This window comes from Mobula hypostoma, chromosome 12, assembly GCF_963921235.1.
Source record: "Mobula hypostoma chromosome 12, sMobHyp1.1, whole genome shotgun sequence".
In the NCBI taxonomy this organism is placed as follows: domain Eukaryota; kingdom Metazoa; phylum Chordata; class Chondrichthyes; order Myliobatiformes; family Myliobatidae; genus Mobula; species Mobula hypostoma.
Genome location: NC_086108.1, coordinates 2,636,773 through 2,658,822, shown reverse-complemented (window position 1 = coordinate 2,658,822; position 22,050 = coordinate 2,636,773). Strand labels below are relative to the sequence as shown.

At 48.2% G+C, this 22,050-nt stretch overlaps 1 protein-coding gene across 2 annotated transcripts in view; it reads right to left on the bottom strand.

The window, feature by feature from the left end:
* LOC134354565 (inositol-tetrakisphosphate 1-kinase-like) overlaps nucleotides 1–22,050 on the bottom strand; it is a 107,922-nt gene that overhangs the window by 50,911 nt on the left and 34,961 nt on the right. The window contains exon 3 of one of the 2 annotated variants that reach the window (XM_063063492.1): nucleotides 7,397–7,522. The exons of the other annotated variant lie outside the window; for it this stretch is intronic. Within the exon in view, the coding sequence (XP_062919562.1) occupies nucleotides 7,397–7,522 (126 nt within the window). The remainder of the gene's footprint in view (nucleotides 1–7,396; nucleotides 7,523–22,050) is intronic. 2 annotated transcript variants of the gene reach the window in all.

Below are 22,050 nucleotides of genomic sequence, written 5' to 3'. Positions count from 1 at the left end.
TAGAAACAGCTCAGGTCTTCACAAGAAAAGCCCTTCCCACCATTGAGCACATTTACAAGGAGCACTCCCACAAGAAAGCAGTGGATTCATCAAGGACCCAGAACATATCATGGTCTCTTTTCACTACTACCATTGGGCAGGAGGCACAAGAAGCTGAAATCCCACACCACCACATTCTGCTACAGTTATTATCCTAAATATCAAGTTGCTGAACCAACATGAATAACTTCACTCACCACAACACTGACCTGATGACACAACCTATGGACTCACTTTCAAGGATGACTTTTTTTTTAAAACAACTCATGTTCTCAGTATTATTATTTTTTAAACTATTTCTTTTAAAATCTGCCTTTTTTGCATATTAGTTGTTTGTCAATCTTTACGTATTTTTAATGAATTATATTGTAGTTCTCTATGTTCCTGTAATGCCTGCAAGAGTCTCAAGGTAATTTCATGGTAATGCATATTTATTTTGATAATAAATTTTACTTTGACCCTGGCTAAATTCAGTTGTGGTGGGAGGGGGAGGAAAGAGACCATGGAGGTTGGGGCTGATCATGCCATGTTCTAGAGTTTGAGGAAGGGTAGGGAGAGGATAGGATCAAGGCACCTACCCCTGGTACTCTGGGTGACAACTGTGGCAGCTCAGTAGGTGCAGAAGCTTGGAAACTGAACACAGTTGCATCTGGAAGACATTGGAAAGTGACCGAGAACAACTCCATGATTATCTCATACATTGATGAGGTCTCACGTGGACTATTGTGAGCAGTTTTGGGCCACTTATCTAAAAAAGGAGAGGCCAGCATTGGAGAGGGTCCAGAGGAGATTCACAGAATGAGGAGTATTTGGTGGCTCTGGGCATGTACTCACTGGAATTTAGAAGAATAAGGGGGGACCTCATTGAAACCTATCGAATGTTGATAGGCCTAGATAGCGTGGACATGGAGAGGATGTTTTCTATAGTGTGGGGAGTCTAGAACACGAGGGCAAAGCCTCAGAATAGAGGGACATCCATTTAGAACAAAGGTGAGGAGGAATTTCTTTAGCCAGAGGGTGAGGAATCTGTGGAATTTGTTGGAGGCCAGGTCATTGGTTTATTGTCTCTTGGTAAGTCAGGTTGTGAAAGGTTCTGGGGAGAAGACAGGAGAATGAGGTCGAGAGGAAAATGGATCAACCATGATCAAATGGCAGAGCAGACTTGATGGGTCCAATGTCTTAATTCTACCCCAATGCCTTATGCCCTTATACAGGGGAACAACAAGGGCACCATGTTGCAAAAATCAAACTGGAGCTGAGTCATGCCAGGAAGATCGAGGTAGAGCCAAACAGCATGGAAGGAAACAGAACCAGGTTTCGTTTCACTCACCTACAGAACTCTGCAAAATATACATTTAACTGTATATATACATGTACCCAAGACTATTGCACAGTACTGCCTGTCATGAAATTTGTTGTTTTGTGGCAGCTGTATATTTCAATACCTAGTTCAGAAGAACGAGGGGTGTGCTCATCGAACCCTAGCGACTGTTGAAAGGCCATGTCCTAGGTGGTGGGGGTCCTTAATGACAGGTGCTGCCTTTTGAAGATGTCCTAGACACCGTGTAGACTACTGCCCATGCTGGAGCTGACTGAGTTCACAACATTCTCCCTTCAGCCCAACTCACCATGTCCACCAAGTGAGGCCCACTTGGACAATGTCCATCTAAACCCCTCCTGTCCAAATACTTGTACAATGCCTTTTAGTCATGCTTAACTTACTATCCCTCTCAACCCCATTCTCTTGCCTCCTCCCCGTGACCTTTGACACGCTGACTAATCAAGAACTTGTCAACTTCCGCTTTAAATACACCCAACTACTTGCCCTCCGCAGCTGTCTTCGGCAATGAATTCCACAGATTGACCCCCCTCTGGCTAAAGAAATTCCTCATCTCCGTTCTGAAGGGACGTCCTTGTACTCTGAGATTGTGCCCCTCTGGTCCTAGACTCCCGCACTACAGGAAACATCCTCTCCACACCCACTCTATCTGTGCCCTCTGGTCCTAGACTCCCCCACTATAGGAAACATCCTCTCCACACCCACTCTATCTGTGCCCTCTGGTCCTAGACTCCCCCGCTATAGGAAACATCCTCTCCACACCCACTCTATATGTGTCCTCTGGTCCTAGACTCCCGCACTACAGGAAACATCCTCTCCACATCCACTCTATCTGTGCCCTCTGGTCCTAGACTCCCCCGCTACAGGAAACATCCTCTCCACATCCACTCTATCTGTGCCCTCTGGTCCTAGACTCCCCCACTATAGGAAACATCCTCTCCACACCCACTCTATCTGTGTCCTCTGGTCCTAGACTCCCCCACTATAGGAAACATCCTCTCCACATCCACTCTATCTGTGCCCTCTGGTCCTAGACTCCCCCGCTACAGGAAACATCCTCTCCACATCCACTCTATCTGTGCCCTCTGGTCCTAGACTCCCCCACTATAGGAAACATCCTCTCCACACCCACTCTATCTGTGTCCTCTGGTCCTAGACTCCCCCACTATAGGAAACATCCTCTCCACATCCACTCTATCTAGGCCTTTCAATATTTCAATGAGATAGTCTAGACTCCAGTAAGTACAGGCCATTAAATGCTCCTCATACATTTACAAACATCTCGGTCAGCAAAAGTTGGGCGAATGTTCTGCATTACTTTACTCTGACTCTATGACTCTCACTCTTTCTACACCACGGTGTTTCAAACTCCTGGGAGCGCACATCTTGCACAACCTCTCGTAGGGTGCACAACACATTCTACACAATCAGGAAAGCTCACCAATGCCTCTACTTTCTGAGGACGCTGAAGGGAGCGGGACTTTGCACAGATGTGCAGGAGAGAGCATCCTAACATGATATGTTACTGCATGGTATGGAAACTGCACTGCAGCAGACAAGAAGCCTTTACGATGGGTAGTCAGAACTGCCCAATGCATCACTGGCACCAGCCTGCCCAACATCAAGGACGTGTATACAGAAAGGTGTTGCAAAAAGGCCAGTAACATCGCAAACACAAGAAAGTCTGCAGATGCTGGAAATTCAAAGTAACACAAACAAAAAATTCTACCCCCCCCCCTTTCTATTCGCCACTCTCCTCTCCTCTCCTCTCACTTTTTCCTCACCTGGGCCCCCTGCTCCTTCCCTTTCCTCGTGGTCCACTCTCCTCTCCTATCCCATTCTTTTTTCTCCAACACTTGACCTTTCCCACCCACCTGGCTTCACCTTCGCTTGCCTCCTTCCCCTCCCTACTTTTTATTCTGGCATCTTCCCCCTTCCTAAAGGAGGATCTTGGCCCAGAACATCACCTGTTTATTCATTTCTATAGATCTGCCTGACCTGCCAGGAACTTCATGAAGGACCCCACCCACCCTGCTCACGGACTATGCGGCATACTCCCATCTGGGAGAAAGCGACCAAGCATCCACGCCAGCACACCAGACTGAACAGCAGCGACATTCCCTGAGCAGTGAAACTGCTCAACACCTCCACCCACTAACCCACTAACCCTCCCTCCACACCCCAACCACCCACCGACCCACCCCTCCAACCCCCAGCCACCCACTGACCCACCCCTCCAACCCCCAGCCACCCACTAACCCTCCCTCCACACCCCAACCACCCACCAACCCACCCCTCCAACCCCCAGCCACCCACTGACCCACCCCTCCAACCCCCAGCCACCCACTAACCCTCCCTCCACACCCCAACCACCCACCCACCAACCCCTCCAACCCCCAGCCACCCACTAACCCACTAACCCTCCCTCCACACCCCAACCACCCACCGACACACCCCTCCAACCCCCAGCCACCCACTAACCCACTAACCCTCCCTCCACACCCCAACCACCACCGACTCACCCCTCCAACCCCCAGCCACCCACTGACCCAACCCTCCAAACCCCAGCCACCCACTGACCCACCCCTCCAACCCCCAGCCACCCACTAACCCACCCCTCCAACCCCCAGCCACCCACTGACCCACCCCTCCAACCCCCAGCCACCCACTGACCCACCCCTCCAACCCCCAGCCACCCACTGACCCACCCCTCCAACCCCCAGCCACCCACTAACCCTACCTCCACACCCCAACCACCCACCAACCCACCCCTCCAACCCCCAGCCACCCACTAACCCTCCCTCCACACCCCAACCACCCACCGACCAACCCCTCCAACCCCCAGCCACCCACTAACCCACTAACCCTCCCTCCACACCCCAACCACCCACCGACCCACCCCTCCAACCCCCAGCCACCCACTAACCCACTAACCCTCCCTCCACACCCCAACCACCACCGACTCACCCCTCCAACCCCCAGCCACCCACTGACCCAACCCTCCAAACCCCAGCCACCCACTGACCCACCCCTCCAACCCCCAGCCACCCACTAACCCACCCCTCCAACCCCCAGCCACCCACTGACCCACCCCCCAACCCCCAGCCACCCACTAATCCACTAACCCTCCCTCCACACCCCAACCAGCCACCAACCCACCCCTCCAACCCCCAGCCACCCACTGACCCACCCCTCCAACCCCCAGCCACCCACTGACCCACCCCTCCAACCCCCAGCCACCCACTAACCCACTAACCCTCCCTCCACACCCCAACCACCCACCGACCCACCCCTCCAACCCTCAGCCACCCACTAACCCACCCCTCCAACCCCCAGCCACCCACTGACCCACCCCCAACCCCCAGCCACCCACTAACCCACTAACCCACCCTCCACACCCCAACCACCCACCGACCCACCCCTCCAACCCCCAGCCACCCACTAACCCACTAACCCTCCCTCCACACCCCAACCACCCACCGACCCACCCCTCCAACCCCCAGCCACACAGACCCACCCCTCCAACCCCCAGCCACCCACTGACCCACCCCTCCAACCCCCAGCCACCCACTAACCCACTAACCCTCCCTCCACACCCCAACCACCCACCGACCCACCCCTCCAACCCCCAGCCACACTCTGACCCACCCCTCCAACCCCCAGCCACCCACCAACCGAACCCTCCACACCCCCAACCACACACTGACCCACCCCTCCAGACCCCCAACCACCCACTGACCCACCCCTCCACACCCCCACTCACTGACACACCCCTCCAACCCCCAGCCACCCACTGACCCACCCCTCCAACCCCCAGCCACCCACTGACCCACCCCCCAACCCCCAGCCACCCACTGACCCACTAACCCTCCCTCCACACCCCAACCACCCACCGACTCACCCCTCCAACCCCCAGCCACCCACTGACCCAACCCACCAAACCCCAGCCACCCACTGACCCACCCCTCCAACCCCCAGCCACCCACTGACCCACCCCTCCAACCCCCAGCCACCCACTGACCCATTAACCCTCCCTCCACACCCCAACCACCCACCGACCCACCCCTCCAACCCCCAGCCACACTCTGACCCACCCCTCCAACCCCCAGCCACCCACCAACCGAACCCTCCACACCCCCAACCACACACTGACCCACCCCTCCAGACCCCCAACCACCCACTGACCCACCCCTCCACACCCCCACTCACTGACACACCCCTCCAACCCCCAGCCACCCACTGACCCACCCCTCCAACCCCCAGCCACCCACTGACCCACCCCCCAACCCCCAGCCACCCACTGACCCACTAACCCTCCCTCCACACCCCAACCACCCACCGACTCACCCCTCCAACCCCCAGCCACCCACTGACCCAACCCTCCAAACCCCAGCCACCCACTGACCCACCCCTCCAACCCCCAGCCACCCACTAACCCACCCCTCCAACCCCCAGCCACCCACTGACCCACCCCTCCAACCCCCAGCCACCCACTAACCCACCCCTCCACACCCCCACTCACTGACACACCCGTCCGCGCCCCCAACCACCCACTACTTCATCACGTCCTGTCAGTCACCTCATCTCCTGTGCTTCGAGTCACTTTATGGAGATACAATCAATGTATCCAAGCTATCCTATGTATTTATATTTATTGTATTCTGTATCTTATTGTCTTTGTTTGTGTTGTGTCAGATCCAGAGGAACAATTGTTTCATTCTCCTTTACACTTGAATGATCTTGAACATTGCAATACAGCACAGAACAAGCCCTTTGAAACTTCGAGCCACTTTGCCCAGCAACCCCCGATTTATCTAATCACTGGAAAATTTACAATGACCAATTAACCTACCAACCAATGGGAGGAAACCAGAGCACCCAGAGGAAATCCGTGTGGTCACGGGGAGAACGTACAAACTCCTGACAGGCAGCAGTGGGAATTGAACCCGGATCACCTAAATCTTGAGGTGCTCGTGTGGATCTTAAATGATGTACACCACTGCCTCGAGCACCCTCTTGGTGATGGTGTTCCAGATTCCAACCACCTACTTGGTCAAAAACCATCTTCAAATCTTCTGCCCCTTAGGTCTGTTGAAGTGGCAGAGCACAGTCAATGGGCCTTTAATCCTTCCAGGTTTATTAGCAACAAACCAATCCTCCTGGTTGGATTGGTGGCTTGATCAGGACCCATTGGGCTACACGGGGCAGAAATGGCTGGAGCAGAAGTTAGCGTGCAATTAAAATTAAAAATCAGTTTTCTCGTGTTAATACTGAAATAAAAGCGTTTAATTTCCAGAACATCTCACACACACACACACACACACACACAATGCTGGAGGAACTCAGCAGGTCAGTCAGCATCTCTGGAGAGGAATAAACAGTCAACATTTCGGGCTGAGGAATGGGAAGGGGGAGGAGGAGGAGTAGAAGCTGGCAGGTTTTTAAATTCCCTGGGTAATTGGGTCACACTGCCAGGTTCAGGAGTTGCTGTGCCCTACAGCTCCTGGCTCCTGGACTGGCTTTGCTTGCCTCAGTGACTGTGGGCTCCCTTTCAGGGACACCGCAGTTCATTTTCTGCATATTCATTGTTTTTTTTTAATTGTTTGCATGATTTGTTCTTTTTCATACATTGAATGTTCGTCAGACTCTGTTGTGTGGTGGGGAGTCATGGGTTCTATGGTGGTTCTTTGTTCTGTGGCTGCCCGCAAGACGACGGATCTCAAGGTTGTATATAGTATACATACTTCGACGACAAATTTACTTTCAACTTTAATTTCCTCATTTTATGAGCTCTTGGTGAGGATTGTATTCATAGTGCAGGGGTAACTGCAGCTTCCAAAGGGAGAGAGGGATTTGACACACACCTGGAGACAAGGTAAATTGTGGGGGACGAGCAGGAGTGTGGGACTGAATGGAGAATTCTATCAGAGAGCCAGCTTTGAGACAATGGGCTGAAACCCCCTCCTGTGTGTCGCATCATTCTACAGAGGTGGGGGGACACGAGGTCTGGACCAATACCTGAAACTTTCGTAGGAGCTGCTGAGACTGTGAATCTGCCTGTTCTGCTTCCACTATCAGCTCAGAGAGTTTGTGGATGATCACATCAAAGGGGCCCTGGTCCTCGATGGACCTGGTCAAGTCGATCTACCAGAGAAGAACCCAGACAAGAAAAAAAACTTATTACATTAATAGAAAGAAATAACCATTACCTTGAACAAACCTCTTCTACACAAGAGATAATGAACTCTTGATCTCGCAATCTACCCCAGAGTGACGAATCTAATTGGGAGCATGTGACAAAATTGGCAATAATCTTCTAACAAATTATCTCATATGCCAAAGTAATTTTAAGCAGAGATTATCCCTGATTAATGAATTAGTAACTATAATTATGGACTTTAAAGAAAAAAGAATGATTTATCTTTACTGTTAATGAAAGTATAACTGGCAGATTGAAATAAACGAAGCATTTTAGAAAATCTGTTGAAAAATTATTAATCTTTTAAAAAGACAATTGGAAAATAAATTTCTAAACAGGATTGTTATCATAGCCATTTACTATCCACATGTACACCAGGATTCCAAAACTTCATGCGTTCTTGCAACCATCTAGTTGCCTCAAACCAGTCAGCATGATCATTAATTTCTATATTCTCCAATAATTCCTCCCTCTCTCTTTTTCCATTCCCCATTCTGACTCTCCTCTAATCCCTTCTCCTCAATTTCCCATCACCTCCCTCTGCTGCCCATCCTCCTTCCCCGTCTCCATGGTTCACTCTCTTCTCCTACCAGATTCCTTCTTCTCCCGCCCTTTACCTTTCCCACATATCATCACCCACCTTCTTAATCCATACCCCCTCCCCTACCCACCTGCAGTACTGTGCGAAAGACCGGGCACATGTATAACTAGGACTTTTGCACAGTACTGTATTGAGCGGAGAGTGAGTTGTAAGTCTGGCGGGAGCAAAGGATGTTGGGAATAGAGAGAGTGGCACACCGCAGGAGGGGTATGGGACAGGTGGCAGAGAGGGAGTGCCACGGCAGGGGGGATGATGCAGGTGCAGACACACCCAGCCCTGACGCACCAAGCAAGGTCATTTGATTCCAAACAATTGGTTTATTGATTGTTACAGAATATCTCTCTGGTGCTTCCTGCTTCCTCCTCTCTCTCTTCTCCTTTTCCCAACCATGATTTCAGTCTCCCAGCCCCCTTCCCACTCTCAATAGAGACCCATATCACATATGTCATGAAATTTGTTTGCAGTACAAAGCATAGAACACAGAAATCTACAGCCCACAATGTTGTGCTGACCATGTAACCACTCTAAAAGCTGCCTGGAATTTCCCTACCACATAACCCTCTATTTTTCTAAGCTCCATGTACCTTCCTAAGAAGCTCTTAAAAAACCCTACTGTATCCGTTTCTACCATCATCACTGGCAGTGCATTACACGCACCCACCACTCCCTGTGTGAAAACCTTACCTCTGACCTTCCCCCACTTCCAAGCACCTTAAAACGATGCCCCCTCCTATTAGACATTCCAGCCCTGGGAAATAGCTTCTGGCTATCCACACGATCAATGCCTCTCATCATCTTATACACCTTTATCAGGTCACCTCTCATACTCCGTCGCTCCAAGGATAAAAGGCCAAGTTCACTCAACCTATTCTCATAAGGTACGCCCTCCAATCCAGGCAACATCCTTGTAAATCTCCTCTACATTCTCTCTATAGTACATCCTTCCTGTAGTGAGGTGACCAGAACTGAACCGTACTCCAAGTGGGGTCTAACTAGGGTTGCATATAGCTGTAACATTACCACATGGCTCTCGAACTCAACCACACAGTTGATGAATGCCAACACACCATACATCTTCTTACCAACACTGTCAATCTGCACAGCAGCTTTGAGTGTCCTATAGACACAGACCCCAAGATCTCTCTGATTCTCCACACTGCCAAGAGTCTTACCATATTCTGTCTTCAAATTTGACCAACTGAAATGAACCACTTGACACTTATCTGGGTTGAAGTCCATCTGCCACTTCTCAGCCCAGTTCTGTATCCTATCGATGTCCCACTGTAACCTCTGACAACCCTCCAGACTATCCACAACACCCCCAACTTTTATGTCATCAGCAAACCTTCCCCTCTACTCCCTCATCCAGGTAATTTATAAAAATCACAAAGCGTAGGGGTCCCAGACAGATCCCTGAGGCACACCACTGCTCACTGGCCTCCATGCAGAATATGAACCATCTATAACCACCCTTTGCCTTCTGTGGGCCAGTCAATTCTGGATTCACAAAACAGGATATCCTTGGATCCCATGCTTCATTACTTCCTAAATGAGCCTTGCATGGGGAACCTTCTCGAATGCCGTACTGAAATCCATACACACTACATCTACTGCTCTACTTTCATCAATGTGTTTTGTTACATCCTCAAAGATTGCAATCAGGCTCATAAGGCACAAACTGCCCTTGACAAAGCCATACTGACTATCCCTAATCAGATTATGTTTCTTCAAACGCTCATAAATCCTGCCTCTCAGGATCTTCTCCAACAACTTGCCCACCACTGAAGTCAGACTCGCTGGTCTATAATTTCCTGGGTTACCTCTACCCCCTTTCTTGAACAAGAGAACAACGTTTGCAACCCTCCAATCCACTGGCACTTCTCCTGTCCCTATTGATGATGCAAACTTCATCACCAGAGGCTCAGCAATCTCCTCCCTCGCTTGCCACAGTAGCCTGGGGTAGGTCTTGTTTGGTCCTGCCGACTTATCTAACTTAATGCTTTTGAAAAGCTCCAGCCCATCCTTTTTCTACGTGTCTATGCATTCAGGCATTCCAGTCTGCTGTAAGTCATCCCCACAATTGCCAAGGTCCTTTTTATTGGCAAATACTGAAGCAAAGTATTCATTAAGTATCTTCGTTAGCTCTTCTGACTCCGTGCGCATGTTCCACTATTGCTCCTGATTGGTCCTATTCTCACATAGCTCATCCTCTTGCTCTTCACATACCTGTGGAATGTCTTGGGGTTTTCTTTAATCCTGCTCACCAAGGCCTTCTCAGGGCTCCTTCTAGCTCTCCTAGTTTCATTCTTGAGTTCCTTCCTGGCACCCCTGTAATTTTCTAGAGCCCTAACAGTACCTAGTTTCTTGAACCTTTCGTAAGCTTTTCTTTTCTTCTTAACTAGATTTTCAACATCCTTTGTACATCATGGTTCTTTTACCCAACCATCATTTCCCTGCCTGAGAAAGGAGGCGGATCAAAGTTAAGATGGCGCTAAACGGCGACTCCTTTGCTGGCATCTTTGGAAACAGCTCTATTTCCATCTTTAATATCTTTATTTTCCCCTTCCAGGGTTCTTTTGAACCTGGAGTTACACGCTGACTTCAGTTCTTTGCGGGAATGGGACCCGCTCTCGGGGTTTCGGGACTGGTCGTTGTTCACCACGCCAAGAGTTCAGCCTGAGAGTCCGGCTCGAATTCAGAAGCCTGAGATCTTGGGGCTCTGGAGACGGGCGGATCGGGGCTCGGTGTCACGGCAGGAGACCCGTGTGCTGTCGGGGGATTCTGAAAATCTACTGCTGTGTGCCCGAAGACCTGGGATCTCTGAGATCTTCAGACACAGAGCTCGAGAAAAACAACATAACGGACTTTTAACATCGCAAACAAGCGAGTTGTTTGTTGTGTCTCCCCGCTTGCTGGGAAAACAGTGACACCTCCTTCTCCCTTATTAGGGAGAGAGACAGAGCCTGTGGTCTGCAGAATGCCAGGTGAAATGCAAAGTCTTTGGGGTAACTGCAAGTCTGTGTCTTTGCTATTGCTTTGCTCACGCTTGAGTGCTCAGTGCTGACGCTTGCTTTTTTTTTGCCAGTGGGAGGGAGGGGGGATCATTGCTTGCTGCCGCTTATGTGTGGGGAGGGAGGGGAGCTGGGGGGGGACTTTGAGGTTCTAACATTTATCTGTCATTCATTCTTTGACGCACTTCTCTGTTTTCGTGGATGTTTGCAAAGAAAAAGCATTTCAGGATGTATATTGTATACATTTCTCTGACATTAAATTGAACCTTGAACCTTTACCAAACACCATGCAAACGTTCCCTAAACATTTGCCACATTTCTGCCTTGCATTTCCCTGAGAACATCTGCTCCCAATTTATCCTCCCAAGTCCCTGCCCAATAGCATCATATTTCCCCTTACCCCAATTAAATGTTTTCCCAAATTGTCTGCTCCTATCCTTCTCCAGCGCTATGATAAAGGAGATAGAATTGTGATCACTATCTCCAAAATGCTCTCCCACCGAGAGATCTGACACCTGACCAGGTTCATTTCCCAATACCAGATCAAGTACAGCCTCTCCTCAAGTTGGCTTATCCAGATATTGTGTCCGGAAACCTTCTTGAACACACCTAACAAACTCCACTCCATCTAAATCCAATACATGCAATACATAACATTACTATAGTACTATGCAAAAGCCATAGGGCACCCTGGCAATATATACATATAGGTGCCTGAGACTTTTGCACGGTACTGTACCTTGCCCTCACCTGGTTTCACCTATCACCTTCCAGTTTCTACTCCTTCCCCTCCCCCCACCTCATTATTCTGGCATTGGACTAGCGACCTGCAAGTCGTGAGTTCGAGCCCCAGCCGAGGCAACGTGTTGTGTCCTTGATATAGGCATATATAGGCATCCGTTAGTCTCATGAGACCATGGATTTGCGCCTTGGAAGGTTTCCAGGGCGCAGGCCTGGGCAAGGTTGTATGGAAGACCAGCAGTTGCCCATGCTGCAAGTCTCCCCTCTCCACGATACCGATGTTGTCCAAGGGAAGGGCATTAGGCCCCATACAGCTTGGCACCAGAGTCGTCGCAGAGCAATGTGTGGTTAAGTGCCTTGCTCAAGGACACAACACGTTGCCTCAGCCAAGGCTTGAACTAGTGACCTTCAGATCACTAGACGAATGCCTTAACCACTTGGTCACGTGCCAACACTGAGCAAGGCACTTGATCACACATTGCTCTGCGAGGACACCGGTGTCAAGCTGTATGGGTCCTAATGCCCCTCCCTTGGACAACATCGGTGTCGTGGAGAGGGGAGACTTGCAGCATGGACAACTGCTGGTCTTCCATACAACCTTGCCCAGGCCTGCGCCCTGGAGAGTGAAGACTTTCCAGGTGCAGATCCACGGTCTCGCAAGACTAACGGATGCCTTTACCTTACCTTTCCTACTGAAAAGTCTTGGCCTGAAATGCCGACTGCTCATTCCCCTCCATAGGTGCTGCCTGACCTGCTGAATTCCTCCAGCATTTTGTGTGCTGCATCTGTAGTTGCGAACTTCCCATGATTCCGGACACTTATAAGGACAGGTGTGTAAAAAGGGCCCGTAGGATCACTGGGGACCCAAGTCACCCCAACCACAATCTATTCCAGCTGCTACCATCCGGGAAACGGTACCGCAGCATAAAAGCCAGGACCAGCAGGCTCTGGGACAGCTTCTTCCACCAGGCCATCAGACTGATGAACTCACGCTGATCTGAGTGTACTCTATGTTACACTGACTGTTCTATGTATTATAAACTACTACGATGGCACATTGCACATTTAGACGGAGACATAACGTAAAGAGTTTTACTCCTCATGTATGTGAAGGATGTAAGAAATAAAGTCAATTCAATTCGATATCCAGCATGTGCAGAATCTCTTGTGATTAAGATCACCATTATGTATCTTGCATGGGTTAATAGAATCAAAGGGCAGTAGTGCATGCCACGTGCCAACAGAATTCTTGCACGTACCATAGGTTCCCCACCTCTGAACCTCAATGATCCTTGTACTTTGTCCACCTGCACTGGAACTTTCTGCACTCTGCTGGTGTTTTCCCTTCTCTTATACTTGCATTTGGAATGATCAGCCTGGCCAGCGTAGGAACGATAATTGACTTCAAGAAAGCAAGAGTTCCCAACCAAGCCTCGACATCATTAATGGTGAGGTAGTGGAAAGTGTCTCCAGTTCCAGGTTTTTGGAGGTGGGCATCACTGAAGAACTCTCTTGCTCCATCAACACAATCTCGATAGTCTGGACGACATTACAGTGACTACTCTATCTGACTTGCTTAAGGAGAGCTAATCTGCCCCAAAAATTGCTGGTCAGCTTTGATCGATGTGCGACAGAGAGCATACTGACAGCGTGGGACTCTAGTTACAGCAAGACAGATCACAAAGCACTCCAATGGGGGAATAGGACAGCTCAACACATCACTGAGATTCAACCATCAGGCTCTTGAATGAAAGAGGATAACTACACTCATCCATCGAGATGTTCCCACGACCAATGATCTCACTTTAAGGACTCTTTACCTTGTTATTTCATGCTGTCATTAATTATTGCTATTTATTTATATTTGCATTTGCACAGTTTGTCATCTTCTATCCCTTACTTAACCTTTCACTCATCCTGTTTACAGTTCCTATTCTATCGATTTGCTGAGTATGCCTGCAGGAAAAAAAGAACGTCAGTGTAGTACAGTATGTGGTACCCTGATAATAAAATTTACTTTGAACTTTGAAGCACCAAACCTGGAGACAATCTACAACTCTTAATGGTTACAGCATATTTGGATCATTAGAGACCCAACTCATCCCAGACACTGTCTGTTCAATCTCCTGCCATCTGGTAGGAGATACAGAAACATCTCAGCCAAAACAATAAGACTCAAATACAGCTCCTTCCCCAGGGCTGTTGTGCAGCTGAATAATGCCGCACTCCAGCCAATGGCCTTTCAGTGTTATGGATTTTCAACGTCAAAATATGGGAATTTTTTAATTAAGCCATACGACATGGGTTGTAACTATCTGTCTTGCACAGACTGGAATAGCACCACAATCTCATTGGCTTGAGCAATGACAATAAAATTCTATTCTAGCTCAGTACATGTGATGACAATAAAGCAATTACCAAAGATGATTCATATCATCATATACCAAAGATGACCTGGTGCCAGGATCCGGGATATTTCTGATCGTGTCCAAGATATCCTGAAGTGGGAGGGTGAGGAGCCAGAGGTCGTGGTACATATAGGTACCAATGACATAGGTAGGAAAAGGGATGAGGTCCTGAAAGGAGAATATAGGGAGCTAGGAAGGGAGTTGAGAAAAAGGACCGCAAAGGTAGTAATCTCGGGATTACTGCCTGTGCCACGCGACAGTGAGAGTAGGAATGCGATGAGGTGGAGGATAAATGCGTGGCTGAGGGATTGGAGCAGGGGGCAGGGATTCAAGTTTTTGGATCATTGGGACCTCTTTTGGCGCAGGCGTGACCTGTACAAAAAGGACGGGTTACTCTTGAATTCTAGGGGGACCAATATCCTGGCAGGGAGATTAGCGGGGGCTACTGAGGTGACTTTAAACTAGAGTGGTTGGGGGGGTGGGAATCAAATTAAAGAGGCTAGGTATGAGGAGGTTAGTTCACGACAGAGGGATGGGAACCAGTGCAGAGAGACAGAGGGGTGTAAAGTGAGGGTAGAAGCAAAAAGTACTAAGGAGAAAAGTAAAAGTGGCAGGCCGACAAATCCAGGGCAAGCATTAAAAAGGGCCACTTTTCAACATAATTGTATAAGGGCTAAGAGAGTTGTAAAGGAGCGCCTGAAGGCTTTGTGTGTCAATGCAAGGAGCATTCGTAATAAGGTGGATGAATTGAAAGTGCAGATTGTTATTAATGATTATGATATAGTTGGGATCACAGAGACATGGCTCCAGGGTGACCAGGGATGGGAGCTCAACGTTCAGGGATATTCAATATTCAGGAGGGATAGACATGAAGGAAGGGGAAGTGGGGTGGCGTTGCTGGTTAAAGAAGAGATTAACGCAAGCCGGGAAGATGTGGAATCGATATGGGTAGAGCTGCGTAACACTAAGGGGCAGAAGACGCTGCTGGGAGTTGTGTACAGGCCACCTAACAGTAGTAGTGAGGTCGGAGATGGTATTAAACAGGAAATTAGAAATGTGTGCAATAAAGGAACAGCAATTATAATGGGTGACTTCAATCTACATGTACCAAATTGGTAAAGGTGCTGAGGAAGAGGATTTCTTGGAATGTATGCGGGATGGTTTTTTGAACCAACATGTTGAGGAACCAACTAGAGAGCAGGCTATTCTGGACTGGGTTTTGAGCAATGAGGAAGGGTTAATTAGCAATCTTGTCGTGAGAGGCCCCTTGGGTAAGAGTGACCATAATATGGTGGAATTCTTCATTAAGATGGAGAGTGACATAGTTAATTCAGAAACAAAGGTTCTGAACTTAAAGAGGGGTAACTTTGAAGGTATGAGACGTGAATTAGCTAAGATAGACTGGCAAATGACACTTAAAGGATTGACGGTGGATATGCAATGGCAAGCATTTAAAGGTTGCATGGATGAACTACAACAATTGTTCATCCCAGTTTGGCAAAAGAATAAATCAAGGAAGGTAGTGCACCCGTGGCTGACAAGAGAAATTAGGGATAGTATCAATTCCAAAGAAGTAGCATACAAATTAGCCAGAGAAAGTGGCTCACCTGAGGACTGGGAGAAATTCAGAGTTCAGCAGAGGAGGACAAAGGGCTTAATTAGGAAGGGGAAAAAAGATTATGAGAGAAAACTGGCAGGGAACATAAAAACGGACTGTAAAAGCTTTTATAGATATGTAAAAAGGAAAAGACTAGTAAAGACAAATGTAGGTCCCCTGCAGACAGAAACAGGTGAATTGATTATGGGGAGCAAGGACATGGCAGACCAATTGAATAATTACTTTAGTTCTGTCTTCACTAAGGAGGACATAAATAATCTTCCAGAAATAGTAGGGGACAGAGGGTCCAGTGAGATGGAGAAACTGAGTGAAATACATGTTAGTAGGGAAGTGGTGTTAGGTAAATTGAAGGGATTGAAGGCAGATAAATCCCCAGGGCCAGATGGTCTGCATCCTAGAGTGCTTAAGGAAGTAGCCCAAGAAATAGTGGATGCATTAGTGATAATTTTTCAAAACTCGTTAGATTCTGGACTAGTTCCTGAGGATTGGAGGGTGGCTAATGTAACTCCACTTTTTAAAAAAAGGAGGGAGAGAGAAACCAGGGAATTATAGACCGGTTAGCCTAACATCGGTGGTGGGGAAACTGCTGGAGTCAGTTATCAAGGATGTGATAACAGCACATTTGGAAAGCGGTGAAATGATCGGACAAAGTCAGCATGGATTTGTGAAAGGAAAATCATGTCTGACGAAGCTCATAGAATTTTTTGAGGATGTAACTAGTAGAGTGGATAGGGGAGAACCAGTGGATGTGGTATATTTGGATTTTCAAAAGGCTTTTGACAAGGTCCCACACAGGAGATTAGTGTGCAAACTTAAAGCACACAGTATTGGGGGTAAGGTATTGGTGTGGGTGGAGAATTGGTTAGCAGACAGGAAGCAAAGAGTGGGAATAAACAGGACCTTTTCAGAATGGCAGGCGGTGACTAGTGGAGTACCGCAAGGCTCAGTGCTGGGACCCAGTTGTTTACAATATATATTAATGACTTGGATGAGGGAATTAAATGCAGCATCTCCAAGTTTGCAGATGACACGAAGCTGGGAGGCAGTGTTTGCTGTGAGGAGGATGCTAAGAGGATGCAGGGTGACTTGGATAGGTTGGGTGAGTGGGCAAATTCATGGCAGATGCAATTTAATGTGGATAAATGTGAAGTTATCCACTTTGGTGGCAAAAATAGGAAAACAGATTATTATCTGAATGGTGGCCGATTAGGAAAAGGGGAGGTGCAACGAGACCTGGGTGTCATTATACACCAGTCATTGAAAGTGGGCATGCAGGTACAGCAGGCGGTGAAAAAGGCGAATGGTATGCTGGCATTTATAGCGAGAGGATTCAAGTACAGGAGCAGGGAGGTACTACTGCAGTTGTACAAGGCCTTGGTGAGACCACACCTGGAGAATTGTGTGCAGTTTTGGTCCCCTAATCTGAGGAAAGACATCCTTGCCATAGAGGGAGTACAAAGAAGGTTCACCAGATTGATTCCTGGGATGGCAGGACTTTCATATGAAGAAAGACTGGATGAACTGGCTTGTACTCGTTGGAATTTAGAAGATTGAGGGGGGATCTGATTGAAACGTATAAGATCCTAAAGGGATTGGACAGGCTAGATGCAGGAAGATTGTTCCCGATGTTGGGGAAGTCCAGAACGAGGGGCCACAGTTTGAGGATAGAGGGGAAGCCTTTTAGGACCGAGATTAGGAAAAACTTCTTCACACAGAGAGTGGTGAATCTGTGGAATTCTCTGCCACAGGAAACAGTTGAGGCCAGTTCATTGGCTATATTTAAGAGGGAGTTAGATATGGCCCTTGTGGCTACGGGGGTCAGGGGGTATGGAGGGGAGGCTGGGGCGGGGTTCTGAGTTGGATGATCAGCCATGATCATAATAAATGGCAGTGCAGGCTCAAAGGGCCGAATGGCCTATTCCTGCACCTATTTTCTATGTTTCTATATTCTGAGAACTCTCAGAATCAGTAGAGAACTGTTGTGGTCTGGGGTGACTATTCACCCCGTTTACACTCTCTTAGTACCCGGTAGAGGAATTTTATCAGTCCCATCCTTTACCCTTACTCCAATGCCCACACTCTCCCTGCATTGTACACGTTAAGGCCCTAGTTTCTTGCAGACAAGCAGGACCAATACCAAAAAGACATGTGAGCAGAATTAGGCCATTTGGCCCATCGTGTCTGCTCTGCTGTTTCATCATGGCTGATCTACTTCCCCCTCAAGCCCATTCTTTCACAGTCTTACTAATCAAAAAGTTAGCAACCCCCCGCCTTAAATACACCCAATGACTTGGCCTCCAGAGGCAACGAATTCCACAGATTTGCCACTCTCTGCCTAAAGAAATTTCTCATCTCCCTTCTAAAAGGACATCTCTCTATTCTGAGGTTGTACCCTCCGGTCTTAGACTCCCTCCACTCTTAGACTCCCTCCACTGTAGGAAACATCCACTCTCGCGAGGCCTTTCAGTATCCAGTAGGTTTCAATGAGATCCCCTTCTGAGTTCCAGTGAGTACAGGCCCAGAGCCATCAAACGCGCCTCATATGACAAGTCTTTTATTCCCAGAATCATTTTCATGAACCTCCAATGTCAGCACATCATTTCTTAGATAACAGCCTAGATAACAGCTGATAATACTCCAAATGAGGCCTCACCAGCACGTTGTAAAGCCTTAGCATCACATCCTTGTTTAAGTCACAAACGCTCATTAAAAGAAAACCTTTATGTAAGGAACATTAGATACATGAACAAGAATACTCTATTGACCCATCACGCTTAATCCACCGTTCATTGGGTTCCCTGATTCCTTGCCTCCGTTTTCCTGATCCGTTGATAACATTCACAGATGGGCAGGAGGGAACATCCCAACAAGCTGCATCACTGCATAGCACGGAAACTACACTGTGGCAGACAGGACGGCTGTACAACGAGAGGTCAAAACTTCCCAACACTTCATCAGTGCCAGCCTACCCGCCATCTATACAGAAAGATGCCAAAAAAGGGCAGCAACATCACGTCACGTCACCCCACCCACCCACGCTGCTCATCAAGGAGAAGGCTATGCAGCACCCAGGCTGGGGAAGAAATATTATCTGGGACTTTGACCATAATACAATTGTTGGTGCCAGATGGGGTGGTTTGAGTATCTCCTGAGATTTTCACGCACAACAGTGTCACTCAGCAGAGACATCTTGAGATCCAAGTTCATAGCTCCTTGAAAGTATCTACACAGTTGGATAGGGTGGTTAAGGCAGCTTACAGAATGCTTGCTTTTAGTCAAGGCATTGAGTACAAAAGTCAAGAGGTTATGTTGCAAACTTATAAAACTCTGGTTAGGTCCAATCTGGAGTATTGTGTACAGTTCTGGTCGCTCCACTATAGGAAGGATGTTGAGGCTTTGGGGAGGGTGCAGGAGAGGTTTACCAGGATGCTGCCTGGTTTAGAGAGCGTGTGCTATCACGAGAGGCTGGATAAACTTGGGTTGTTTTCTCTGGAGTGTCAGAGGCTGAGGGGAGATCTGACAGAGGTTTATACAAGATTAAGAGAGGCAGATCGAGTGGACAGAGAGTATCTGTTTCCCAGGGTAGAAATGTCTAATACCAGAGGGCATGCATTGAAGGTGAGGGAGGTGGGGGTAGGTTCAAGGGGGATGTGAGGGGTAAGTTTTTTTACTCAGAGTGGTGGATGCCTGAAATGTGCTGCCTGGTCTGGTGGTAGAGGCAGATACATTAGGGGCTTTTAAGAGATGCTTGGATAAGCTCATGGATATGAGGAAGATTTTTTTTGCTTTGCTTTTTAGCTTGCTTGGCACAACGTTGTGGGCTAAAGGGCCTGTTTCTGTGCTGTGCTCTATGTTCTATGTTTAACAGTCTGTAGAGTTTACAAAGTATGGTGTGAAAAACCAAAAAAAAACATTCAGTGAGTAGTTCTGTTAACAAGAGGCTCAGAAGAGAATGGCCAGACTGGTTCAAACTAACGGGAAGGTGAGAGTAACTCAAATAATCACGTTTCAACAGTGGTGTGCAGAGGAGCATCACTGAACGACCGTGAAGTGGGTGGGCTACGGCAGCAGACAGCACACCGGATTCCATCCCGTACCTCACGCATATTCTGCCTTCCAGTTTCTTTTAATTGTCTGTGGAATTACTTGACCGGGTGGCACAGAACCAGCAGGTCAAACCTTCGTCCGTCCACATCCTTTTGCCCATCACTTCAATCCCACACTGAGGAGGTAGTAGCAGGGCAAAGGCTAAGGTAATACCCAGGCAAGTAATAGTTTACAGATAATGCGGGTCATCAAGGTCACACAGAATGTAATGCAATGCTTTACAGAGCCAGTGATCCGGGTTCAATTCCTGCCACTGTCTGTAAGGAGTTTGCACGTTCTCCCCGTGGCCGCGTGGGTCTCCTGCGGGTACCTCCCACGTTCCAAACACGATCGGGTTGGAGTTAGTAAGTCCTGGCACAGGAACCATGACAACACCTGCAGGCTGTCCCTAGCACATCCCCGGACTGTGTTGGTCGCTGTCTGCTTTGATGTATGTGCTACAAAAAAAACTCAAAAAAACAAGGAGAGAATTAGAATTAATTTAAATCTTACATCCATCCCACAACGTGAGGGAGTGAAAATCTTTGCATTATAACTCCATCGCAATGAACAGACATGTGAATTTAAAAGTCCAATGGCTTGTGGAAAGAAGTTGTCCCACAGCTTGTTAGCCCTGGGTTTAATGCTGTGGTACTGTTTGCCAGACGGAAGCAGCTGAAACAGTTTATGGTTGAGGTGACTGGTGTCCCCGATGACCTTCCAGGCCTTCTTTCTGCACCTGCTGCTGTAAATGTCCTCAATGGAGGGAAGTTCACATCCACAGACGCTCTGGGCTGTCCGTACCACTCTCTGCAGTGCCCAGCGATCAAAGTTGGTGCAGTTCCCGTACCAGGCAGTGATACAGCCAGTCAGGATGCTCCCAGTGGTGCCCCTGGAGAAGGTCTTGAGGATCTGGGGGCTCATGCCAAACTTCCTCAGTCGCCTGAGGTGGAAGAGACGCTGTTGTGTTTTTTTTTGCCACAAAGCCGGTGTGTAAGTTTGTTGTGCCTGAGGTCTTTCCACAGCAGGGGACCAGTGACACTTAGCACAAAGATGCAAACAAGGGTGACATTTACTGTTGGCCAGTTACTTTACTAATTCTCGAATCTTACTGGCCTTTAACATGGGGATTCTATTGGCTATTAATACTTGTATTATCATAATGCGATTGGTGATTGATCATGCAAATAAGGAATTTGCACATCCTCAAGATCTTATTTAAGATTTAAGTCAGCAAGACCAAAGCACTGATTGTAGGCATCAGAAAGGGCAAAATCTGGGAACACACACCAGTCCTCAGAGGGATCAGAAGTGGAGAGAGTGAGCAATTTCAAGTTCCTGCATGTCAAGGTGTCTGAGGTTCTGACCTGGACCCAACATATTGACGCAGTTACAAAGAAGGCACGACAGCAGATATATGGTATTTCATTAGGAGTTTGAGAAGATTTGGTATGTCACAAAGTCACTTGAAAATTTCTGCAGATGTGATGTAGGGAGCATTCTGACTGGCTGCATCACCGCCTGGTATAGGGGGCAGGGGAGGGGGCTACTGCACAGGGTTGAAATAAGCTGCAGAGTTGTAAACTTAGTCAGCTCCATCATAGATACTAGCCAGTGTAACATCCAGATCAACTTCAAGGAGCAATACCTCAGAAAGGCCACATCCATCATTAAGGACCCCCATTTCCCAGGACATGCCCTCTCCTCATTGCTACCATCAGGGAGGAGGTACAGGAGCCTGAAGGCACAAACTCAATGATTCAGGAACAGCCTGATTTCTGAATGGACATTGAACCCATGAACACTACCTCACTAATTTTTTTATTCTTTTCTGCTTTTTGCACTCGCTATTGAACTGTTTATTTTATGGTTAGGGAACTGGGACCATCTGGTGAGAAACTGGCTGCCGGAACAAACCATAAATGGATGAGACTAGACAACATGGAATTAATGGAATGCACATGGAACCGGATACATCAAGTGCATGTGGGGACTCTGGCACAACGAA